We start from the raw sequence: 27,164 nt of genomic DNA, 5'->3' as shown, positions 1-27,164 counted from the left end.
AGTCGTCCCATGTGACAGGACAAGAGGCAATGGGCAGAAATTGAAGCACAGGAAGTTCTGCCTGACCGTGAGGGGGAATTTCTTCCCTGTGAGAGTGACGGAGCACTGGCACAGGTTGCCCAGAGATGTGGTGGAGTCTCCTTGTCTGGAGATCTTCAAGGCCTGCCTGGATGCAACCATGTCTACCATGCTCTAGGTGACCCTGCTGAGCAGGGAGGTTGGACTAGATGATCTCTGGAGGTCCCTTCCAGCCTTACCGATTCTGTGATATTGTTGATAATAATGATTTTAAAAAGGAATGCGTTCAGCACGTTTCCTTTAAGACTAACACTGGTCACAAAAAATACAAACTCAAGTGAACTCTCTTCTTAGTCTACCTTTTTTGTTCTCTAATTCAGGCTCATAAATATCTTTTTGGAATTTTTGTATGGCTTTTTTTTCTGTTACCTTTAGGTCAAGGAAAGCTCTTAGATAGTAACAGTTTTCACAAAGACTTTTTGTTAGAGCGATTGTCAGATACGTTCCCTGTACGTGACTTGCAGCCTCTAGGAAGTCCAACTAGCAGCAAAAAATGTTGTCAATGCTAAATCAGTGTTGCAAGAGTTTTGGGAGTGAGTAGGTGATCTCCTTGGACACTCTGTTTGACAAGAAAAAGAACTAGTCTTAGCTTGCATAAGATTATATGGAGCACTCATTATATTTGGTCATATCTGTAGTTGAAGACTGAATATTCAAAGCAGAAGCAGGAAGAACTTTTAAGATACTTGGGGACTATGAGAAGTAATTGAATCCTGGGAACAAGAAATTGATAAAGACTTGTTTTTTTTTCTGGAGTGGTTTTGTTTTTCCTTCAGAGAATTTTAAGTGACTCTTCTCACTAAATTACACAAATGCAATGAATTCCAAGTTGAAGTCCTGAGTTTTAGGAAACGCAAGAGAAAGGAAAATTCAACAACATAGTGGAAAAACTTGATTAGGAGTGGTAGGAAACAGTACTAATACATGTGTACATATGGGTGACTGAGCTGTGACTTTTCTCATATCTCGAAGAATAATCAGTGAACAACCTGACATTCCTTCTCTGTCCGAGTATTGACACTAAAACTACAGAAAGACAGCCTCTTCTGTTAGCATATATTGTGATAATATCTACCAAAAAGTTTCTACTAGTTGGCTTTGTACAGTATGTTATTAGGGACAGGTCATGTTATTCTCTTGGCTGGAATAAACTGAGAAATTCTGGCTTTTGTTTTTGTGAATTGTGAGATAATTTGGTTGCTCTAAGCACATAGAGGGAAAGTTTTGAAGGGCACCGGAAAGTTAAGAACACAAGTTGTTCTATATATGTCTCTTCTGAAGAGTGAGGAGGTTATGAAGCAGAGTGCAAGCTGCTAGTGTAGGCTGGAAGTACAGCTAAGCTTGAAAGTGTATAGAGATGGGGTGAGAATCAGGCCAATATCCAAGTAAGTCAAAATTGAAAAAGATATATTGTGGAAACATAGGTGCTGTCTAATTTGAATGCAGCTTTAAATCATTAATGTTTGCTTGGGGCTAAGGTATGACAGTGTTGTGAGCGACTGTGCCGTGACTTGGTCACAGAATAACTAATTTTCAGTTCCAGTTTTCCGTTGTTAACTGGGAGAGTGGAAAAACCATCCAAAATCAAATGCAAGATTTTTTTTTCCTAGTGTTCCTTGTCTATCTGCACGTAACACTCCATTTATTGAGTCTTCCTAACAGTCAGTCTGAAGTGTTTCCTTATTTCTTGGAAAAGGGGGGCTACTGTGCGCCACAAATAGCCATTATGTCTAAAGCTTGCTTTTCCTGAGGACTGGTGTCTTGCCATGCCATATCTATTCCCTATCAGTCTTTTTTGTGGAGTATCTCACATTCACACCTGGAGATAGGTGATAGGTTTTCTTTCCTGAGGAAGAAGGAAAATCTGCATGAAAATGCAAGTTGCCCCTCCAGTGTTCAGGAGCAGCCTGTGCCAGGCGTCACTGTCACCGTGTGCCAGGCGTCACTGCCTAGCAAGGCAACTGGAGTTGCTGACAGGTTTTTTCCTGGCTGGGAGAACGAGGCAGATGACTTTCTAGGCATGATTTTGCATGAGCATATGACACGCGCTGTGACGAAGGCAAAGCTGATGTGTTATGTGAATGTTACACACGTTGCCATGAGTTAATCGAAGGATGTTGATGATACAAAACTGTTGAGTGATTGTGGTGATTTAACTTTGCTGGGAAGGTGAGGGGAGGGGTGAGAAAACCGAACAGAAACAATAAATCCTTTGAAGGGCAGGCCTTTCCACGTTAAAGGGATGTTAAGTGTTTGAGCAAAGCAGGCATTTCATTTAAGCTACATTTCAAGTAAATGAGACTTTTCAGAAAAGCTTTTATTTCTAAACGCTGTGCTTTGAGGAACGTGTCTGATCACCAAGACAACGTAATTAGCTAGAGAGGAAATAGGATGTTGAGATTTTGTGCAGGTTGGCCCAGTTATGGGGGCTACAGTCAGAAGGGGAGATGGTTACTCGGCAGCAAGTTGAAATTGGAGAATTATCTGATTGCTTTCTGAAGGAGAAACAACAGGGAGGTATCTCTGTAAAAGAAGGTATTTTGTCTTGATAAACAGTTTAAAGGAAACTCAGCTGTGTTCTGGATGTGTTAAACTGTTAACACCAATTCCTAGTTCTTCTTTGACATCATGTAATCATTCAAATATTTCATTCTTGTAACTGAACTTGATTTCTGTAGCCTTCCATCCTGCGTGCTGCACCTTGCAGGGTTTGGGCTGTTTATTAATCTGCCAGCTTCTCTGCACACTTACTCAGGCTGCAGATCCACCTTCTCAGCAGGCCGTGTGCCATATGCTTCCCAGCTGCCACCATTCTTAACGCACGCAGGAAATGTCTCCAGCAAGCCCCAGCTGGCATCACCTTCCCCATGGAGCAAAACATCTCTCCCAGGGCCGTGGTGGTTGTGCAGTGGTTTTGCTGTCTCAGGTGCCGAGTCCCGGGGCGAGGATGTGGGGGTAGCGGCTGGGTCTGGAGAGGGTGGTGGCAGCTGGGAATCTCTCCTGGTCCTTGGCCAGGAAAAAGCAGCAGCTGGGATGTGTTGGGGTGGGAGTAGGGTGCGGAGAGGGGCGGGTAGCTGGAGCAGGGTGATGAGTGGGTGAATGAACGTAACAGCTTGCTCTTATCTTTATCCGAGATGATACTTGCCAAGCCGTGAGTTACGGCTGTTTAATGATTGACCTCATTGTGGTTTTGCCAGCAGAGAACTGGTTCTGTTCTACTTGCCCTAAGTTTTGTATGACATTTTGTGGTACACTAAAATAGTTTAGTTAACAAAAATTACTTTGAGTTTAGCAATTCTAGTTTAGAGCTGCTAAACCGTTACAGCTAGTAGAGCTCTGTTTAAAATAGTACTTTATTATACTTCATTCTAGTGTTGGCAGAATGTTCTGTAATAACATCTTTATTTCCTTAAAAATATTCCATAGAATTTGTGTGTTTCTGCCTGGCTGATACAGGTAGTCCTAGAAGGAGACTGTTTTTCAGCGAAGTATTCTGTGGCTTTCTTCTAGTTGGCAAAAATAAAGCCGGTAAGCAGGTTTCTGGTGTCTGAGAGAATGCTACTTGTGTACGATGTTGGAGAAATGGAAAGGATGAAACCACTTGCATGCTGTGGATATATAGATAAATACTATATAGGTGGAAAAATATTCTGCATAGAAAAATGGGTGAACAAATAAAAATAAAAATTCACAGTGCTAGCATAGGTGGTTTGTGGAATTTAGCAGATACTTTATTTCTGAATTATGACTACTTGTCTTTGTTGGAACAGTTGAAAGTTTCCTTCCTTCAGATCATTTTAAGACAAAATCCAAAGTCAGAAAATTCTGCTTTTAAATATTTCATGTTGTGAAGTTGTTGTACTTTCTTCTTTGTGCATGATTTTAACTGCTATATACTAATAGACAGGAGCCTTTTTAAAAATAAACATCAGATTTGGTTCTCTTATCTGCATTGCTTATCATTATACTTTTCAAGTGATTGCAGAAATAAGGGTTGATATTACATACTGCGGTTTCTCACATGACAATTTGGATGACCTCTCTTTAATATCTCAGTTTAATATTAAAATCTGTTTGCTAACAGTGTTCCTTTCCAAAGGCAAGAGTAACATGATAGTTTGGGTAAGGATGTTTTTGTAGTCAGTCTCTCTATTCTAATACCATAGTTCATCATAGCTCAACATCTAGGAATGTCTGTCATGATTTTTAGACAGAATCAACTTCAGCCCTCAACTTCGAGTCTTAGAGATAAAACAAATTTCTCTATTCCCATCCTTTCTGCTTCCATGTTCCTCTGGTCTTGCAGAAAGAATGAGGTAACACGTTTCTTCCCTGAGAGGGAAGGAATAAAAGCAATTTCTTTTTTCTGCCTACCCCCTCTTTATTTCTAGCAGAGGCTACTTCCCTGTAAGGAGGTGCCAACCTCCTTATCCTTGAGACATTTCAGGTCTGGAGGGAGCAGGGGGAGAAGTGAGAAAAATGAAAACTTTGAGAGCACTCTGAAAATACTGCACTTTGGATATTTTCTGAAGAACTTCTGTGGTTATATTTGTCATGTATTAATGTTGCATTCTGTTGAATATTGCCTGTAGCTATAAATGAAGTAATTGTTAACTTTGTTAGAGATTTATTTTACTAAGCTACTACATTGCCATTATATAGCAAAATAGCACAATGCTGTAGGCAAGTGTTTGTGGGTACAATGAGTCTGTAATGAACAGTACTAGCTATTCCAGAAATCACAAATGGTTCTGTGAATAGTAGAGTTAATGGCGCTTCATGCTCCACAGTTTTGATGTGTCTGGTTGTATATAGGAAACCTATGGACCTTAACATCTTTTTGCCTGCTAGCTGAGTGAAACCAGGTATGTACTGTAGTTAGTGCTGAGCTATGGGCCTAATGTGTGGCTAGGCTGCATGTGGATGGTTAGGTAGCTCCCAGTTACTCGCAGTGTGGGCTGACTGAGTAGCTAAGTAAATTACTTTGGAGACTACCTGTAGACCTTGTGCCGTATGTTGTATAGAACTGGTGTTGCATCTGAATGTTTGAGAACTGTCCAGTTGTAAAATATATGTTAGAATGGCTAGTAGTGAAGCATCATAGTGTAAACACTTAGTTTTGTGCAATGGGGTAATAAGCAGTCTCATTTGGTTGTGTGTGTAAAGATTCCAAATTCATTTAAGAAATCAGAAGTGACAACATAGTGGCTGGATCAGAAGACTACCAGATGACTCTCAAGGATTAGTATTGCACTCATTTTACAGCCTGGTTTCTTGAAATATAGAGAGGGTGGTGACTTGCTCAAGGCCACGCTCTCAGGTCTGTTAGTGATTGTCTGCATCCTAAAATTGCTCTGCGTTCTGAGTAATACGGTTATGTCAGTACTGTACCCATAATTTGAACACAAACTGTTTAAACAAGGAGCCTTTCCTGGTGTAACCACAGCAAGTTGGGGCGAGCTAGCTTACCTTGTGAAATGTTGAAGAATCAAGACTAAGCTAATTCTAACCAGTATTTTTATTGGATTGTCCTTGCTGACTACAGAATTAGGTGTTTCGATTGACACTGTTTGATATATGCTTTTCCGTGGGAGGATTTGCAAACAAATGCTGTATGTAGTAAATGCATAGAGTTGAGGATTGTTTTACTGTCTGAGCCATGAAAAACTAATTGTGCTCATTAGAATTAAAACAATTCATATAATTGCGTTTTTTCATAAAAATTCAGTTCTGATCCTGGAGAGAATTTGTTTCAGCAATTCCTATGTTGGCACAAGCAATAGAAAAAGCAGGCAGTAGCTTTTAGCACGAGGCTGGAACAATGGCATGGGAATAGCTGAGGCTATTCTGTCACATTTTCTAAAAATCAAAGTGGTTTGGTATTACATGGTGGTCAGGTCTGCCTTTTGAAACTGAATAGCTATACATGCTAAAAAGAAAAGTTTGTACTGTTTTTTTTTTTGTGTAAGGAAGGAGGGAAGGGAGCTTAGCTGGGCATGAAACCTTACTGCCTGGTGGGAAAAGAGCATTGTATTGATTGCTTTATTTAACTTCCTGTAGAACTGTCCTGCTGCTGCATGGAAAGAGCCTAACATAGCAAATACTGTTATGATATCCCCCCAAAGGTACCACTGTCAAGATTATATATTTTTTTTTCCTGGATGGAGTCCAAACAGCATTAAGTATGGTAGGTACTTGACCAAATGTTTTATAACTGAAGATAGTGAGACCCCCTGGAAGTGAAAATCAAACCAAAATGCATCCAATGTACTCTCTGGTTTTGTAAATATAGTCAGTGTGACTGCTTGTCTGCTTGCTTTGTGAGCCGCCTGGTGAGCACGCCTGGCTAATGTGTGTTGCGACTAGTCTGGGACTGACCTGGCTGGCCAGACCGTGTATTCTGTGTATACGTACATAGAATATAGGGAAATACAGATACACAGGCAAAGCCCTGGAGTAACCTCTGGGTGTTACGGCTCATTCTTAGCCAGCAAACCAAAGCAAACTCTGAGGGATGTGGAGAAGAGCTGGGATCCTGCTGTTAAACTATAGGTACAAAGCTATTAGAGAGCAGCCTTGGTCAGTTCTGCTGCTGGCTTATCCTGCATTAGCAGATTTGTATGTAGTTAAGCTGAAAGCTTAGAAATAACGGACGGGTATTTCTGACCTGTATTTAGAGCAACAAAGCGTGGTAAAATAGAAGGTGTGATTTGAAACAAAAAGTTGATAGAGGAATAATATATTGAGAGTTATTAAATGTGAGGATGTGATGTTTGGCTGGTGGACAAGTTGACTATGAGCCGGCAATGTGCTGTAGTGGCCAGGAAGGCCAATGGTATCCTGGGGTGCATTAGGAAGAGTGTTGCCAGCAGGTTGAGGGAGGTGATCCTGCCCCTCTACTCAGCCCTGGGGAGGCCTCGTGGAGCTCCTGGAGAGAGTCCGGCGTAGGGCTGCGTAGATGATCAGAGGGCTGGAGCATCTGCCCTCTGAGGAACGGCTGTGAGAGCTGGGCCTCTTCAGCCTGGGGAAGAGAAGACTGAGGGGGGATCTTATCAATGTGCACAAGTACCTGAAGGGAGGGTGTCAAGGGGACGGGGACAAACTCTTTTCAGTTGTCCCGTGTGACAGGACAAGAGGCAATGGGCAGAAACTGAATCACGGGAAGTTCGGCCTGAGCGTGAGGGGGCATTTCTTCCCTGTGAGAGTGACGGAGCACTGGCACAGGTTGCCCAGAGAGGTTGTGGAGTCTCCTTGTCTGGAGATCTTCAAGGCCTGTCTGGATGCAACCACTGTCTAACATGCTGTAGGTGACCCTGCTTGAGCAGGGAGGTTGGATTTGATCTCCGTAGTTCCCTTCCAGGTTCTGTGGTTCAAAATGGATGTTTGATTAATGTTATTCAACAAACAGAATAATTATATATAGAGAAGAAATAATACTATAGGACAATGTATGTTTCTGCTGAAGAGACTTTTTTACATTTCTATTTTTTTTATAGAATTAAACTGAAGCTTTCCTGATTAGCAGCTTTTGTAAAGTACTACTTATGCTAATTACCCTCCTCTACATGTATCATGTAATGTAACTATGGTATGCATACATTAGAACGTATTTTTAAGTGTGATTAGTTTTTGGTAGGTTTGTTCTTAGAAGAATGATATAAGCAGAACCCATTAAATATCATTTTTTTTTTGGTGCTTTGGGAAGTTCAATAGCAATGAATTAAAATATGATATGGCAGATTTATACGAGAAAAGACCTCCTATCTAATAAGATCTACTGTCTTATTTGCTTATAATCATCTCACGCTGATTTGATTTCGTCCCCCCCCCCCCAACTTATTTAAAACAGGAGTTAGACATATCTATCAGATAATCTGTTTTGCTTTCTGGTACCTTGTTATTGCAATGTCACCCAGACACAATGGACTTTATTTTAGTTGCCTCTGACAAATAAAGTAAGGTCATTTTGACAAAGATCTTATGATTTAGTCCCAGATGTATTCTTAATGAGTGCTGATGTGTTTATTAATTGTGTATTGATTACATGTCACTTTGTCTCGGTTATTTGTAATTATCACAGTATTGAGGCTTGCTTCTGGTCATTCTTGTCTAATCTGAATTAATTCTGTGATTCTGGGGATGAGAACATAATTCACTTAATGGGTGTATGTGGGAGGATAATACTGATTTTTAAGACACTTTTGTAGTGGGGGAGAAAGTTGAGCCTTGAGTAAAAATGTTACCTTTGTTTACAGCCTGTAACTTTGTTGTAGTTGGGTAAAACTTTACTCAAAGTTTTGCAGAGCTAAACTATATATTTTCCTGATCTCCGGGGTATTTTTTAAGAATGACTGCTTGAAAAGGGTGGATGTTTTCTGATTTTTTTTTTATTCTTTTTTATTTTTACTTTTTAACATCAGAGGAACCTAGAGTGAGAGGAAGTGACTTAGTTTTGGAAGTCTGCAAAGCATTTTCAGATCTCAAAGTAAAACTGGACTTTTGCGAACTTGATGATCAGCAAGTTGCACCATGAACCTGTGGGTTTGTGCGGGACACAAGCTGTTCTAAACCTTCTAAATCTCCTTCGAGGGAGGGAAAGAATGGTGCTGTGCTTTCTCTGATTAAAAGAAAAGTCTCATTAACGTGTGTAGATGCACATTAGATAGTGTTGTATGGGTTGTATGTGAGTTGCTGTGTTTCCCTCATTAGTTAAAATATCTCTGAACTTTTATCCAAACTGTGTGCGAGTTAGACTTGGTGATTGATGTAGCAGGAAGATGGTTACGTTCACCATGTACAACTACCAAATCCAGCATTGCAGCAAGTTTGTGCCCTGTGTCAAGAGAGCTTCTGTTTTAGAGCAATCATTGCATTGGACCTGAAATCTCATCAGAAAGTCTGTCCTGAGGGTTTTTTCCCACATCTTTGTTATTACTTTGGTATGGTTAGCAAAGTAATGGCAATTACTTTGGTATGCTTTGGTATGGACATGGCAAGAAATCGCACCGTGCAGGTCATGAGGACTGCCATCTATTTCAAAGGATGTCTGAAAGTGCCCAGGTGACCGACAGCTTGGTCAGCTAGCGCCCGCCCCAGAGAAATGCTGTGCTTCCTATAAATGTGAAAGCCAGCAGGGATGCGCACTTCTTGTTACGGTTGTTATTTCAGACAGGACTTTCAAAGTAGGGTTAGCTTTTGATTTGGGTGCAGATGTTGAGGGATAGGGGCTGCCGGATCTGATGGTTCTGGCTCTCCAGAAGGCAAGGTGCTTGAGGGTCCTAGCAAATGATACTGTTTCTCTTGTAAAGCTGTTTGGGAGAGCTCTGCCTCTTCCCCCGTGAGGGGTCATCTACTGTTGTATTGAAAGGATTTTCCCTGGTTCACTCTTAAGAATTTCCATCCTTAAACTGTTAAGATACAGAGACAAGAGAGCCTTCCCAAAGTCAGGAAATACTGTAATTTGGGCTGCCTGGAAAGCCTTAGTACCAACTCTAGCCTGTGGATGTTAATGCAGAGTTATGCCTGGATTTTGTAATGATTGCAAGGAATAGCAATCTGGAAGCTGATCAGGGTTTGAGAAGGAGCAGTGCTGTGGCACCGGACACATCTAACTTGCTGGCAAAGGTGCAAGGCTTTTAAGGAAAACTGTGGAAACCTGCAGGTGAAGCAATAGCCTTAAAACTGTCCTATGCATTTTAGACTTTAACGGAATCAAGTAGCACCATTGCCTCAGTCTGTTTCCCTAAGGGGAGACATACAGTGCAGTTTGGTGTAATCTGCTTGTATGAGCTATGAATACGGTCTGCCCGCTTGCAGGCATCCTTCATGAAGCAGGCGGGGTGGATTTGCAGCAGAGCAGAGCACATGTGCGTGTGACTGAAACGCACTGGTGACCTCCTTTGTGTCAACCTTTAAAAAAGCAAAGTTTGCCCAAGAGTTGACCTTGTGACTCTCAAGTTCGATGTTCAGAGCTGCGTTAATTTTAGCCTCACTATATCTTAATTTCCTATCTGTAGAGCTGGGGTAGCACTGACTATCTTACAGAGGTGTGACAGACAAGGTGACCGGTCTGAAGCACTTAAATTCTTGGAGTGTAACTGTGGGAGCGCTCAGGAAACCGCATGCTTCTCGAGCACCTCCTTTGACAGGCAGGCAGCGAGGAGATGCACTTGGTGCGCTTGGAGCTGAATGCGAAGCCTTAAAAGAAATGTTGAGTAATGACCTGCTTCTTCAGCAAGACAGGAATTTTCAGTTGCATGTTCACATAAAGCCGTAGAAATGCATCATAATGAATGCATAGGAAGGGACCTAAAGCTGCTTGCTTTTCAGTCCTTTACTTTTTTTTTAGGATATTTCTCTCTCTCTGAACTTTAAGATGTAGATAACTGATTTTTTTCTCCTTGCAAAAGGAAGTCGTCATAAAAAGTTGTTAAGAGTTTAGTGCAACTGTATTGCAATAATCTGAACTGCGTAAGGTAGCAATTCATGTCTATTTTCTTTTTATCTGGTGGTGTATGCCTAATCCAGTAATGTATAAAGTATATTTCTTGTCCTAACAAAGTATTTGTTCCTGCTGTGGATAAGTATTATTAGTTATGAAAGCTGTTGTAGTATTAAGTGTAATTCTTTATTTTTAGACCTATTGCAATGTACTGTGAACAGACTGTCTGCTATAAATTACCTTGTCAGTAGGGGAGAAAAAAGCAACCCTCTTAAAGAAAAATATAGTATTTTAATTGTTCGTGGCTTTTTTTTTTTTTTTTGTATGTGTGTATGGATGGATACTTAGCTAGTATGTAAGAAGTTATTTTTAATCTGGAGGGAGTTACTGTGAAAAATCAAGAGACCAATAAAACTGAATCATATTGGAATTCTAGTGAATGAAAGAATGAGGCTGTTCTCAGAATGGGCAAATTCAAATAGCAATCATTCATGGATGTTTTTTTTTGGAAGTTTTTCTTGTATCTCTGGAAAGGTGTAATTCCAGACTCTCTTAACATGGTTCTATGGTGTATCATACTCCTGATATATGCAGCCTGCTACAGATTGCTTATTTGTCTTAAGATACTTGTTTTTCTTGCTGAAATAATTTAGCAATGACCCAGTTATTTTCTAGTTCTGTTGGAATCTTTTAAACATCTATGTACTAATTAGCCATCCAGTGTAGTATTGCTTCTGGATCATTCATATTTATGAAAAGAAAATAAGCAATTTATTGCTAAATGAGGTGCCCTAAAGTATTCAGTTTGAATCATGAGTGGTTTAATGTATCTACCAATATGTCATATAAGATGAAAAATGGTTCTGTAATTTGAAGGTTGTAGTTTATATCTAGCACAATTATCGCTTGCTTGATTAAACTGCAAGTGTTCTATGCAACAAAAACAATTACCACCTTCAGATTGGAAAATAACTTCTAAAATCTTAAATTCATTATGTAAGTACCTTGAACAAAAGTATTACTTTGGAAAGCAAAGGAAGAGGGTGCTCTAAGCTCTTCCTTTAGTGTTGCCCGGTATTTCAACTAAATACAGTACTAATTCTGATCCTCCCTCCCCTGTGGGTCCTGAATGTTTTAAAGACTTTGTTAAAATATAAGTTCCTTTTGGTATTTACCATCCTTCTTGGGAGCAAATGATCTAGCAGATTTTGGGGGATATCTTGACAAATTAATTCTCACTCTTATTGTACTTACTAATAAGAAGAAAAAATGAACTGGAAAAAAGTTATGTGAAATGAGATTTATAATATTCCTGAAAGGTTATTTTTTATCTGTACATATTATGTATTCTGAGGCTCAGCTTTAATAAGAAGCATAAAGGCATGCTGTTCATTTTTTGTTCGGTAGTGTTCTAATGTGTGTACTTGGAAATTAATTGCCTTTTCCAATCCTCCCTGCAAACAGCTGCAGTGGCATTTGCAGTGCTGAATTTGGAATGTATGGAATCCATACGTTCAATAGAGAAGACATTTAATGTATAATTTGTCTAATTTGTGCACTCAGACAAAAATTAACTTTGAACTAAAAAGTGCAACAGATTCGTTTTCTTTTCATAGGACTTCTGTTTTTTCACAGTAACACTTGAAATTATTCTATTTGTATGAATATATTATGAATACTGACAATAGAATTTCCATGTTCTGAACAGTTTAAAAATGCAAAGTTCAGGTGAAGGTATATTTGCAAACTCAATTATAAAAAATTACTGGAAATAAATGAAAACTAAAAATTTTCTGAAAACAACAGTTTTCTCAGTGAAGGAAATGTTAATGACTTTTTTTGATTGAAAAGCATTTTTCTCCTTCTTTCTTTCAGGTATTGCTTTGTTTTTGCTTTGGGATACCTCACTGTGTGCCAAATTACTAGAGTCTATATCTTTGATTATGGACAGTATTCTGCTGATTTTTCTGGGTAAGAATAAAAACCAGATCTTTTTACCTTGTTCCTCTAAGTGATAATGTGTCTATTATTGTTTCGCTGAATTAAATGTGTCAATCTGTTACAAAGTCTATTTTTTTCTTGAAGTTTTTGTTATTGGTACAGGTACAATTATAGATGAACACATACTTTATGCATGCAGATGGGAGCTTTGTAAGCAGTTGTATCTGTCAGAATGCACAGCTGTGTTATCTGCTTCCTCGCGTTGCCTGTCTGAAGGGCATAAAGGGTTCAGTGACTGTGGAGACCTTTGGCTTTTTCCCCCTAAAATTCCAGTTACCCACCCATGACAATGTGATGAAACCTGAACTGCAACTGATATACTTGTATGTCTGCCATGCTCTGATACCACCGTATGAGAAAAATCTGAATGTTTTATGGAGTATAGCTTTAGCATTTCCTTTTCTTTCATTTTATGTTAGATGCTTTGGAAAAGGAAAGCTAAGGAGAGCCACTTTTATGGTGGAGTAGTAACACAGCCCTTAGAGACAAAGTTGTGTCTATGCGTTGTCACTGTATATAATTAACTTTATCCTAGTATGAGGCTTATGCTGGCAAAAGTATAATGAAATAGATAAAACAGTACTGGTGATTCTTCTCTGTGCTGCAGATGGAGAGAAGCAAAGCACAATACTTTCTATAAATGAGTTTCCTGTTGATGGTGGGTTTGTTGATTTAAAAGGAAATTGTGTATTTGAGGAAAAGGGGTGGGCGGGTGGTTGCAAGCCTATTTAAAAAAGCTTAAATGTGTTTATTTTCTAAAGAACACTATGAATGGCATTAATCTTCGTAGTGTAATGTTACCTGTATCATACAGTACTGTATTCTAGTTAGCCTTGTCCCAGTCTTTGTTGATAACAGACATCTAGCAGACTAACTTAAAAGCTGAAGCCTAAAGGTTAAGTACTGAAGTCTCGTGATTAAGTACTACTTTTTATGTCGTTACTAGAAAGATGTCTCAGAAGGTGAGACCTAATTAAATTTGTTTGCACTTAGACATCTGGCTTTAACATAGGTACTTAAGTCTCAGTTCTAGTTGGTGGAGGTCAAGTCAATGTAGACATTAGAGCCTTGAGGGCATTTTGGTTGACCAGCCACTAAGTATTTACATTAGCATGAGCTGGATCACTTTCCAGATGCTGTACTGACTAGATCTCCACTGACTCAGAGCTCATACCTCACTGTAGCACAGACATTATGCATAAAAATACTTAAAGTTGGTGGTTGTAGTGTTGAATTGAATCTCATGATTATATGAGCGAGTAATCCAAATGCTCTCCTCCTAGCCCACTTTAGGGCTAAAGTGTACAATCTTTGAATGGTCAAAGATCTGAGCTAATGCTGGAAGCCGTGTAATTGCATTTGTTTGGTGCTGCAGCTGAGCTGTTAATAACAGGTCAAAGCACACTGTTGGTTAAACATACTGTATTTGGGTACAAGCTTCCTCTGTAGCTCTGTTAGCCTGGTGTTTGCTCACAGACCTCTACTAGGTCTACTCATGTCAAAAGATTCATGAAGTCTGTGCTTCAGATGCGTGCTCCAGATACTCTAAAGCCTCGATCTAACTCTCTGATTGTATGTTTGAGCTGTCTGATTTTAAGCTATCCATTCATTTGGTGGTTTGGGAACTTGATGTACGCATTGGGGAAGGATAAATCTCTAGCATATACTACATCTGTTACCTTGAGGCCTGAAACAGAGGTTACTTCCAACACAGGCAGGGAAAAGACATGCAGCAGACAGAATTCAAGCAAGCTGTTTTCTATCATTCATCTTCCTTCATAGCTCCAGGGGAGAAAGTAAGCTCAACCAGCTGTTGAACCCAAAGCATCAACAAATTCTTCCTCAGTACTGAAGATACTGGCTTATATCCCCTAAATAGTGCTTAGCCTGAAAAGAGCTTGGAGTGTCTCTGCTCACCCAGATGTTTCTCCTCACACATGTCATGCCCATCCAAACCCAGAGAATCCCCAGAGGAAATGTGAAGGATAGTAGCAATGCACTGACAGCAAGAGAAAACTGCAGAGACTGTGCTGGAAGTGCCATTGCCTGTGCAGAGCTCTGTGGTCCTGGCTTCAGGACTGACAGATTCCCACTGTGAGCCTTCTGCCCCTTCTTTGCCTTGCTGCCAGCATGTAAAAGAGGTCATTAAAGTCCTACCACATAGACCCCCCCCTGTTCCAGGAAGGTCCCCTCCTCTTCTAGTCTTGAGACTTGTGCCTCAGCCAAATCTCTTATGATACTAGAATAGCTGTTTCAGGAGAAAAAAAGTATCAGGGTTTGCTGTTAGAACACCAATAGATGAATCTGTTAGAATTAGCATAAGGTGTGACTGAACCCCTGCTGAACTCCTTCCACCAGTTGGGATTTGTACTGTCTGGGTTCACTTGCAAAGGAAAAATCATTGCATTTAGAACCCAGGCACCAGGCAGCTGGAAAGATGTATGAAGGATTTTTCCATGCTGTCCATTCTCATTTAGTTTTTCTTCCATACCCTTGCCTGTCAGTCTAGCCTTGATATCTGGATTTTGGGGGCATTTGGAGAATTTCTGCTGAGGACTGTAAATATATTGGGCTTTGAAATAATCATAATCTTAAAAATATAATGTGGCATACTTTACATTCTCTGACAAAATACTGGCATAACCCTGTCGGTAAAGGAGCACTTGATGGCTCTTGGATTTGCTTTTCTATGCCAACTTAAATCAACCTTAAATGTGATTAGAAATACCAAGGGCTGTAAAAAGACTTGGACAAAATTGTATCCATCCTATAATATGACTAATTTTTGTCCTTAGATACTACTAGGTAAACAAAAACTCTTTATACACTTAACAAAAAAAAAAACACCACACCCAAAGTTAACTTCATAAATTCTTGTAGCCTGCTTTAAGCACTTTTCCCTCCCCCTTGATGTTAGTAGCTGTCACTGCTGAGATGTACTTCAGTTGAAAACTCCTAGGTACCATAAAGATGGTACCAGTCTCTTAGTAAAGGTTTTGACCTCCACAGCAGTTAAAGCCAACTCAGCCTTTTAAAGCCTAAAAACTGTCATTTCTTTGACAGTTCAAGATCTTACCAAGTGGATAAAGTTCACTACAAACTGAACTCCATTATAATAATAATTCTACGTGAAAAAATAAACATAGGACCAGGTATTAGTTTCTTTTAAAAAAGTGGAAATGGTCTGTAAATAAATTGGATAAATTGTGTCACTGTAGAACTTTGTATTGTTGTTGCCTGCTGCTGCTATTGATAATTTAGAATGCATATAATTGCTTAATGCTCTTTGTCCTATACTCTTTCCACTATAAAATAAACTATGTTAGCAGAAAATAAATGTGAAACACTTTGGCCATGTTTGTGGGACCCAGTGCAGCAATAAAGGTGTAGTTTGTACTATAACTAAGGAATAAATTACTTTTGCTGTATCAAAACTTACGATTTGAGCTTTAAAAACCAATCACTTAGTCCTTGTGTTGACAATCTTCCAAATGAGAGTACTGTTAATCTGGACTATTAGTATAAAAATTTCCCTGATGTTTACATGTGAAATAAAATCCTGGATTTTTTTCTAAAGTATTCTTTTTTTCCCCTCTTTTATAACAGTCCAATGATGATAATTACACAGAAGATCACTAGTTTGGCATTTGAGATTCATGATGGTAAGACTTCTTTAAACTATGCTTAATTTTCCATTTCATTTTCTAAACAAAATTAAAGGAAGTTAGCCATGAGTCAGTACACCAAGGTACTTTAGCCCAATCTTTTCTTTTTGGGGGGAAGAGAGAAAGGGCGGGGGGAATATGTTTGTTTCAGTTGTTGATTCTGTTGATGTTTACTAATGCACAGTCACCAAGAAAGGTAGTTCAGTCACTATATAAGCTCTGAAAATACTTTGGTCTTTTGATTTTCAGTGTCCTTCACTGATGTTTTTTTGTGCTGGGGTGTTGATCCTGAATTAGCCAAATAACTTCCAAATTCAGAGATCGCTATCCATCAAGAGTAATCAACAAAAACAAACCTGCTGTCAGTGGGCTTTTGTTCACTGTACAGGAGTTCGGGCTTCCACTGGAAAATACTGTAGAAGATCTGCTGATGGAGGGGGGAGAGTGAAAATCACTATATGATTGATGGTACTTAAGGGCCTAGAGTCATATTAGTTTGGCTCCATTAGTCACAACTTGTTTCCTGTTTGTTTAATTTTTCCCCTCCCTCAGTTTCTGCCATTATCTCTATGGACAGGCAGGGAAAACGAAAAGCTCAAAGAAGGGTGTTGGTCTGATGGTAAATCTTAGTAAGGTACAAGACTAATTGTAATTAGATTGATTAGTAGTAAAGGCAAATCCTCTATACCTTACTCTGGCAGCTTATTCATTGTGCTCAGCCTGGTTTCAGTATTAAATCTGCAAGACCTGGGGAGAACTAGATATAACCCTGAAGGCAACTCATGCCACATATTAATAGTGCATCTTAGTGCAGATGTGTTTGATTCCCAGCAAACGCTAGTACAGAATCCTATAAATAAGCAATGACCATTATAATTGTTATATAAACCTTGTGCACTTACTGCTATTTCTTTAGAAGCAGAACTGTTGTATGAAGTTTTACATAAATCATTTAGTCTTTTTATTTAATACTAATCTTTTTTCAATGTTGTGTGGGTCACAAGTTTAACCCTGCCTTTGTATTCTCATTTATTTTTGAAATTATCCTTATTAAGCCCTTGATAGTTCTTGCTTTTGGGGTTTCTTTTGGTTACTTGAGCATTGCCAGAAACAAATAGTATGTGAAGACTTGCTTTTTATTTTTTGGTTGATTATCTTTGGCATCACACGTGTATGTTTTCCAAAGGCAGAAATATTTTTACGTGGTTTAGAGGCTGTTAGTACCTATATTCATTCTTTCTGGGAAGATTCAGACTTATGTAACACTGGCTAATAACAGTCAAGGAAGAAAATGATTTTTTGATTCACTCTTCTGAAATGCCTTTTCCCTTAAACTCGCAACTATTTTTTTCTTTTGTTGTTTAGTCCTTTTGAAGAAGGAACAATCTGTTGCAGATATCTTAGAAGCAGGGAAAATGTCTACAATTGTAGTTTAGAAAAGCTAAATGTGGAGGGCTTTACTTGAGAAAGGAATGTAGTCCTAGCTGAAAGATGGTATAATGGTAAGTTTTTGCTATTATAGTTACAAAGCATAAAACTGAAGCTGGAGAGAGGAAGAGCTGTGGTGTCATTGCTCAAATGATGTGTCTTGCAATGAGTTGTGTGTCGGGTTGTCCTTGTTGCTGACCCACTCACCCATACAGACCCTCGCTCGTTTGACTGCAAATCTGTATCAGCTCGGGGATCTTCTCAGGCAAGACCCATATCAAAATCTAATTTTACTGATCCCTATGCTCTTTGGCAACTTGCTTTTTTTAAGCATTCACTAATACTTAGTGAATCTTAAAAATCTCTGAAGAGAGTCTGTTTATGTTTATAGCCCATGAAAATTCTGGAACTTGCAACACATTTTTAAATCTCTTCAGGAGATTCAGCAAAAACTGAGAAACGTGAGAATTGATATTTAAGAGGGGGAGGGGAAAAATCCAACTTCTTCCAAGCTCACTTTAATTTTTCTCCAGTTTAACTAAATACTACATAAAACTTAAGTGGCTTTTCACCCCTTTTATTTAAGTGTAATACTCATCTACAAGCTTCTGTGACTACACTTCTTCCAAATTTGTCTCTTATTATTGTTAGATTTGTCCAGAAAAGCATAGTTAGGTGCGGGTAGGAAACCACAGGTATAGTGTTCTTCCTTTTTGCCAGCTTCCTCTTCTCGCTTTCCAGAGACTTTGACACACACGATGCACTCTGCTCTTCCCGTGTGCACCTGTCTCCTGTCCCATGTGGCTTGGTTTTCAACTCTGCTTGCTGATTTTTACGAGCTCTTCCCTGGGGCTCTGCTTCCTTTCCTTATTAATTACTTACTTCCTCCCAATGTACCTGACACTTTCCATTCTGAAAAGCAGCAGATGAGATGTTGATGCGGATCTGTTAAGGCTCCGAGAACTAGGCTCTGAACTAGAAAGAGGTGAATATTCCAATGAATAGGCACTCAAAGGGTTATATACCTCTCCCTTTTCCTTTGAATAGTATCTTGGCAAGTATAGTAAGGTTACACCTAATGTTTTAAGTCTCCCTGTGTGTACTTTGTTAAATATCAGCCTATTAGGGCAATGACCAAATTATCTTATCCTGGTTTTCCTCCTGTGGCTATTGTGTTATTATAGTGCTGTCAGATTTCCAAATAGGTTGGTAGAGCCTATCCCTACGTGCCTCAGGAATGAAGGTATAGTTCCATACAGCTCCAGAGAGGGAGGATATTATAATGCATAGATAAAATACATGGGGAAAATGGAAAGGAAGTAGGTAGGAAGGAAAAAGAAACAATGTTGGAGAGACTTCTGTGGAAATTCCTTTTTAGTTGCAATGGTCTTAAGTGTGTATTGCTACCTGCCTCATTGAACCATACTCCTCAAATGCTTTTAAGCCAAAATTAAAAAAAAAAAAAAAAAAAAAAAAGCATAGTACAGTTGGGATAGAACAGATCAATTGCAAGCCAGTAAGAAATTACTATGTGCTATTACGTTAATCAAATGGCTTTGTTAGCTGTTCTCAAGTAATATAATACTATCAAAAGTCTCCAAGAATGTTTCTTGTTCTAGTTATAAACATTTCCTCCTTGTTTTCAATTAACTTGACTGTACTCCTTTTACATTTCTCAAGGGCAAATACTTCTCATGTTCAGCAAAAAGGCACTGAGTCTTTCTAAAGGCTTGCAGACAACTTCAGTCTATTCTTGCTTGAAGTGTGAAAATGTGGATGTATTGAAGTGTTGAACAGCTTATATGCTTCTATACATTAGATGCGATATTTCAAATTTATTTCAAACAAGTACCTACAAAAACAAGATGGAATTATCAGGCTGAATTACTGATTGTCATGATGTGACCCTTTGATAAAAAAAAAAGTACAGTGTTTTGGCTGGCTTATTTTTGCATTTTTGCAATTAAATGTGTGCGGGGTTTTTTTCTTTTTTTGTTGCTGTAGGGAGAGATGATCATCTGTTTAAGAAAGTAATTATATCTGTTACTTTGGGACCTTTATTTTCATAATGTGCTTTTCTGATTTTTAAATAGTGATGTTATTATCAGGCCTTTTTAAAAGTATGTTTACATGTTTGCTCTCATGAAACTTTGAGCAACAGAAAATGGACCAGTTCCTCGGATGGCGAGATATGTGCTTGCGCATGTTGAACTACATACTTTTAAAATTTTTGATGGGTCATCATGACCCAGTTCCAGTTTATAAATGGTAGTATTGCAGCAAAAAGCTGCAGCTGTTCAACCAAGAATGTGCTTTTCTAATTCATCTGTTCAGTTGCTGTGTGTTTAGCTTTAAGTCAGTGAACCTGCTATTATTATTATTATTATTATTTTTAGTAACTTGAGCCTTTTTCCTAAAGTCTAGGAAATTTTTAATGCTGCTTGAGCTATATTTTTGTACATTTTTTAAAGTACTCCCTGTTGTGTTAGTGACACAGTGTTCATTATTGCTTCAGTATCAGTTACTTAATCGCTTTGATTACAGTATGTCATTAGTGTTTAAAGGAAATTGTATTGCATTTTTCCACTGTTAAATTTTCAGGTGTTGTTTGGGACTTGCATTTGCTTGCTCTGCTCTCTGGATATCGAAACTTTTGCCTTTATTTTTTTTTCTTGCTTTTTCTAGTCTTTTTGTAATTATACTCAGCTGGCATCTGTGTCTGTTTACTTTTGTTGCTGCCAATATGCTAGTAACAACTGAAACTGTTGTTGTCTGTCTGTCGTCTTTAGGTCCTAAAATATTTTACTAACAGCATGCATCTGAGTTCAGCCAGTGATCCATTTCACAACCTTAAATTAAAACTTCCTGCAGATACAATAATCTATGATATAATTTCCATGTTTAGGTTTTATTAATGTGATATAATCTTATGTTTAAGCATTATTAGGGAATTTACTGAACAGTCAAATTTTCATGCAAATGTAAAGGTGAGAATATTCAAGCAGATCAACTGTAAAGCTGAGGTAGAAGGATATAATGTAGTGGGAGAGCGTATTAGTACTTAGTGTGCTAGCTGGAGGCTGTACGGAAGTATTTTGGTATGTACCTAAAGGTGTTGGCTTTTTTGCCAGTATGTGATCTCCTGAGGAGAGATGAAAAAAATATCATTTTCTTATGATCTAGACCAATGAAGGGAGTGGGGGGGGGGGAGAATTTTTAGTGATTTACAAAATTCTTTTGCCAAGTAAAGCATATAGGATTTTTTCCCACTTTACAAATGAGAAGGCTGAGTTACAGTTGCTGAGTTGACCAAGTCATTTCACCTCTTCAACAGAAATTTGATAGAAGGAGTTTTCTCTAATTCCCAATTTGTGATTTGATAGGAAATAGAAGATGCTGCCATTGCAGCAGTTCTGTGGTTTAGGACAGGAGAACACTTGATCTCTACAGAAAAGCTAGAAAACTTCCAGAGTTCCCTAGCAGCTTCGTTTTAATGAAATGGCTGTCCTTAATCTCTACATTTAGTAGCTAGGAAGTAGCTATGATTTATGAGGCCATGGGGAGATGCACTGCCTTAGCAATACTGAATATGTATATATTCATTCATCTTCTGTGAGATGACCTTTAGTAGAAAAGCATATTTGTCTATATTTTATATTAATTTAAAAAACTAGTAGCTTCCTGAAAGTTTAAGTGAGAGACTAGCAGAGATCAGTGGTTTCCGTGTTCTTGCTTGCAACGCAAAGACGGAAGATGGGCCTTCAGGACACTGAGATGAGGAAGGAGAAGATGGGGTGGAGGAAGCCACTCATAAGAAGCTTGAGTTTGGGGTGCCTGGGAATGTCTCTAATGAGATGGGGAAATGAAAAATTCACGGAGGCTTAGTTACGTCTACTGTCTCAAGTATACTGGATACATTACCCACTAAGTTACCAAGGCTGTAAGACCCACTTATATATATAGGGGTGTGTGTGTGTGTATATATATAGAGAGAGAGAGAGAGAGAGAGAGAGAGAGAGGTGTATATGTTTTGAACCTATTTCAAATATACCTATTCTTTCTTTCCTCACTATCCTCCAAAAATATAGACCACATTTCAGTTCTTAGATTCCTCTGTTTCTATTTTGATTTCCCCACTTCATCCTTTTTTTACATCACATAAATAGATTATTTAATTTGACTAAGAGTTACCTTTATTTAGTGGTTAATCTGGGTTTATGCAAGTTCATTTGGACACCCTTGGTCACTGCTTCCTCTGACTTAAGGGGAAAATACTCATGTGGAATATCACAGCTAGCAGGATCCTGCTCTGGTCAGTTGGTGTTGTATATGTTGTAAGAGTTCATAGATTATCTATGGGCTGCTTCCCTACACTGTTTGTTTTGTATGATCTACCTGTATAGGATTTCTTCAGCGTTAAACTTAATGCTTTAGTTTCTGTTCAATTTGAAGAACTGGGACCTGTAAGCTTGTAGCCTTAAAGGTTAAAGACACTTTTAAAAATAACTTCTCCCAGATCTTTTTCAGTCCAATTGTCAGTATGTAAGTCTTTACTGTAGTACTAGGGAGCATGTGAGAAAATGTAATGATGGAGAAGAGAGAGCATCTTTGTCCTTCCTTTGAATGTGTACGGATTGGGGTAACTTTCTACTGTGGAGGATCAGAAATGTCAGAAGGTGTTTTGCAGGTCCTTTTGGAAGAAAGGCATCAAGCTGCTTAATTCCTCTTTATTGTCTCAGCTTTGAAGACTAAAAGTGCAATATGCAAGTCATAAGTGTCTATAGGTCAGAGTTCTGGAGTCACATGAGGACAACAGATTATCTTCTCTTTAGATAGCTATTATTTCTTTGAGTCATAGAATTAAATAAAGCTTCGTCACTTCCCTGGTCTCCCATGGACTTCTATCTCAAACTTCACTTACATGTTGTTGTTAGGTTGTGTTTTTTTTCTTTTTTTAAGATATCAAAAGTATAGGCTCCAATCCAAACTCCTATGTTTGGAGAAAATATAAGTGTTCGCCTCTGTGGACCTGCTGGCATCAAACAAAAGGTAGGCTTTGAAGCCAGCCTTTCCAAGTGCAGCAACTAGTAGGATCTCTTCCTTATGTACAGTCACCTATTCTCATAAATATATTAGAATTTCATATCTATATTACCTGTACTCTTTCATCAGGCTTGGTGGAGAATTGGCTGGTGGATTTAGAAACTGCTAGGAAGGAAGAATTAATTAAAGTAGGATTGCATAAGCTTAATTTTCATTAGGAAACTAGGCTAATGAAAATACATTTTCTAGCACTTAAAATCGCAAAGAAAATTTGCAAATGTGAACTGAATGGAGTGCATGCATGCACTGATGTCTATGGAGCAGAGAGCATGCAAAAGCAATAGAAACTGTCACTTGGCCAGCGCTGCTGGCTGGTATAAACCAGTCCTGATTGAGAGGAGTTACACACCCCCTGCCCTTGAATTCAAATATTTTATTATTATTCAAAGTTTTGGAAGTTGCATTATTTGCCTTTTCTCTTTTACTGTAGCATGAATTCTGAAACCCATTTTTCAGAGGTGGCCTTACCAGCACTCAGAAGGTGCTGTGTATGGCAAGAGGGTAAATCCAGTCTTGCTGCTGAACTTAGACTTGGCCTGCCCCCTTCTGCTGGCAGGGGTTAGTGCTCATAGTTAAGACTTGAGCATCCTCTGCTGTCTTGGCTGTTTCACCGGGACCCTGTTTAGCACCTTTAGGGCTGCAGCACAAAAGTGATTTTGTGAGGTCTTTGAATTGCTTAAATCTGTCTTGGACCGTCCTCATACTGTATTATCAAATGTGTACTGACTAGTGTAACATCCCTGGGTTACTGTAATGTTGAATGGAGTTTGGAGCTTGTCTGATCTCCAGGATTGGGAATAAGTTTTTAAAACCTGTGGGCTCTGAAGCCTTAAATATAGGAGAAATGTAATTGTGAACATCTGTTAAAAGCCTCCTTAAAAGCTTCCTAAATAACACAACTTGATGTATACACACTGCTGGGTGTATTTGAGGAAATGAAAGTGTTCTCGTTTTATCAGTGATAAGAATTGTTTGAGCTAACTCCAGTGTAAAAATGTTGTTTTACATAAAACCTCCAAAATTATTTGAGCAAATAAGAAATTACATTGTAGCATGAGGGTTACTCCATTTAACAAAGAAATTGATAGTTAATGATTTAGGTCTTAAATTTATTTTTTTACTTTACCTCTATTTACTAGGAATGTTTCGAAAAAGTGAAGATTTGACTCCATCACAGAGGTGCTTGGCTGTAAGGTAGGCTTTCATAGGTCATATAGGTCTGGTCTGACTTTGGAGATAAGAAGCAGCTGGTTTGTGTTTTACTAATGCTTTGAGGAATTGCTACTGCTCATATTCAAGATGGAGAGCTTACAAACTGATCTAAAACAGAACCATGTGCTTCATATTTGTAATTTAACAACATATCTCTATATCTCTATATCTCCCAGGATATGTCTATTGAAATAGAATTTATACTTAAATTATTTTAATAAAAACATTCCAAGTTCTGTGCATTACAGGCATATTAATGACTATGCCAAATCAGGAGATTAGGTAACATTTAATACATATAAAATAATTAGCAAAGGAACATGCTTGTGTAATTTCTGTTTTAATATTTAGTTTACTTTTGACTTCCTTTATTCAGGAGACTTGAAAATAATATGTTGTCATGGGCAAAGCAATCTTGACTCGGGGAATTTTGGTTAATTTTTTGCCAACTAGTACAAGCTTTTGATTACGGGTTTGGTTACTGCAGAGGAGAAAAGAAAGCAGTTAAATGCTTAGGGAAACACCTTTCTTCCTCCTTCCCCTGGCTCATCTTCAGTCAAACACCTCTGCTTCCCGCTTCATAGCCTCAACTTTTCTTGTTTTCACCAAGTTACACTTAATGCCTGCCAATCCTTTTGAGGTGACGGGTGGTGCAGGAGGTTGGGATTGTTTGTGTGATGGTTTTTCTGCTGCTTTTTGCTGCAGACTCATTTTCCTCTGCCCCAGGGCAGATTGCCCCAATCCCTGGGGGAGTGCCCTTGCTTGGTGAAGGCTTGCCCATGGGCCGTGCTCCTCAGCAATGCCCCTGAACTAGCATGGGTCACCTGGGACTGCAGTTCCTCCTTTGGCACGGGGACTTACTCTACAAGTACATCTCCAGCTGTGTCTCCAGCACTGTTGTTACATTTCCTCCATTTTTTCCTTCTCTAGTGACTGTTGTTGCTCTCTAAGCATGTTTGAGCAGAGATGACGTGTGCTCCTCTGCTTGCAGTTTTGGCTTGCAAGGGGTGTTCCATCTGTTTCAGAGTAGCCTGGACCCATCTATGACCAACACAGGGCAGTTCGTGGCCTCCACTCACACAGGTCACTCCTGCACCCAAATCCCTGCTGTTTATGCTAATATATATGTCAGGACCAACTGTATGCCATTCCGTGTATGTCACACCAGCGATGTACAAATCCTCTAGACTATTTTTTGCACTTGTACTGAGATTACTTTGATTTTTTTTCATCCTTGCCAATTTTTTGTTGAGTAGGAAGAAAGTTAGGTCAGTGGAATCTACTCTTAAACGTTTTTGTTATTAATTATGCAAGAGTTTTTAGGACTTGGAGATAGTAGAGTCAGAAAAAATCAATATCTTATCATTTTGAGATACAACTGAATAAGCTAGTGTCTTTAATTTTGGTTTATTGCAGAAGGACGATCTGTTCTACTAAGTTTACTTAAAAATATTTAAGAATTCTACTTGTATCAGTAAGTTGTGACAATAACAATCTCTAGCAAACATAGTAATTTCATGATTATCATGAGAAATGTATTGCAAATATTTGAATAGATGAAGAAAACCCCATCCAGTGATGCTGCTATTTTATACTGTGGGTATTTAAGCTCTTTATAATGAAGCTGCGTGTGTAAGAACAGATATTAGCTTGGCGCTGGGCAAGGAGAAAGTCACTATAGTTCCAAGAGGTCACTCTGAAAATGCTTAGTACAAATTGGAAATAAATATTTCTGTTTTAAATTGTAATCACAAAACACAAAGTGCATTTCTACTTTAACTATAAATGAATAACTGATAGAAAATAGATGGATAGAGTAATTGATTAGAATAACAGATGATTAGAATAAATGATAACATTAAGAGTGAGTCTACCTGCTGTGGAAATGTATAAAACTGCACGTTACATCTCACGAGTTACCTGTCTTTGAATTACAGACGTATGCCAAGTCTGGTGGAGTATTTAAGTTACAACTGTAATTTCATGGGTATCCTGGCAGGCCCGCTGTGCTCTTACAAAGACTATATTACTTTCATTGAAGGCAGATCATACCAGCTGCAACAGTCTGAAGCAAATGGGAAGGAGGATACAAAATATGAACAAACGGATCCCTCTCCAAATGTAAGATCTGTGACTTTTTTGCAGTGCAAATGCTTATGTAATCATTGTGTCAAATGCTTGGTTTGCACTGTTCATTTATAGGTATGACTTCTGAGCTGTATCTGGAGTTCATTCATCAACAGCACTGTCAACACTATGCTCAAAGTTAAATACCTTTTCTAAAGCTGGTTTTCTCCATGGTTTCCAGTTCGGATCTTGTAGACAAAGCAAATGAAATTGGAGCTTCCTAACAAGCTTATATGGTTAAAAATCCATCTTTAGATGATGCAGTTCATGACTGTTTCCTTTGAAATATGTACTGTGCACAGAAAAAGGCCTGGTGAGGATGAACTGCACGTCTTGTCTTACAAGCTGACGAGACTTAAGAGTTTCAGAAAAACTTCCATGAACACTGTCAACTTCTTGTATATTTTAGATTCTATTCTTCAACTTTTATATTTTCTTGCAGAAAATGTATGATAAGTTTAAAAAATTGTTGTTTAACTTTGATTACTTTTATCTGTGTAGAGAAGTACTAGAGATGTGTTTTTTTTTTTTTTTTTTTTTTTTTTTTTTTTTTTTTTGATCTGAAGGTGAAGCAAGACATTATGGCTAATAATCTGTATGCCTATTTCTCTTTTTCTATATTCCGTTATTAAAAAGGAGACCAAATACATACAGATAAAAGTCCAATTGATCATTCATTACAGGAGATGTGTGAATTCAAGTACAAAACAAGTAACAAGTTTCAGGAGTTTGAGTTTTTCATCGATTTTTTTTTCATCAGTTTAGTGCTCATGGTACTGAATATTCTGTTGTCATTTTTTCATACCCTCTTAAATGAGTGTGTCTGATTTTTAAATCTGTGTCTCAATGCAAGATAATTACTACCGTGTGTGTGCGTGCACACACACACACACACACACACACACACACACACACAAAAAAAAAAAACCCAAAATTATCATGAAGGCAACTGACACGTTTCAGATAAATGGCTTTCACCAGTTTCAGTACCAATTAGCTGTTTTCTGTGCATCTTGTGGACCACTAGCTGTTGCTGGAGCAGATGAAGGCACTCCCACAGCTAGCTGCTTTTCACAGCTACCAGCTGGAGGTTACCAGCCCCACAGCTT

At 38.5% G+C, this 27,164-nt stretch overlaps 1 protein-coding gene across 1 annotated transcript in view; it reads left to right on the top strand.

Annotated features, from left to right (window-relative positions):
- The window catches only part of MBOAT2 (membrane bound O-acyltransferase domain containing 2), a 50,694-nt gene that overhangs the window by 3,872 nt on the left and 19,658 nt on the right, over positions 1–27,164 (top strand). Inside the window, exons 2-5 of the mRNA XM_062573012.1 lie at positions 12,395–12,490; positions 16,127–16,182; positions 23,856–23,910; positions 25,866–26,049. Coding sequence (XP_062428996.1) covers positions 12,395–12,490; positions 16,127–16,182; positions 23,856–23,910; positions 25,866–26,049 — 391 coding nt within the window. The remainder of the gene's footprint in view (positions 1–12,394; positions 12,491–16,126; positions 16,183–23,855; positions 23,911–25,865; positions 26,050–27,164) is intronic.

This window comes from Rhea pennata, chromosome 3 (assembly GCF_028389875.1).
Source record: "Rhea pennata isolate bPtePen1 chromosome 3, bPtePen1.pri, whole genome shotgun sequence".
In the NCBI taxonomy this organism is placed as follows: domain Eukaryota; kingdom Metazoa; phylum Chordata; class Aves; order Rheiformes; family Rheidae; genus Rhea; species Rhea pennata.
Note: the sequence above shows the minus strand (reverse complement) of the source record. Positions and strands in the feature narration are given on the sequence as shown.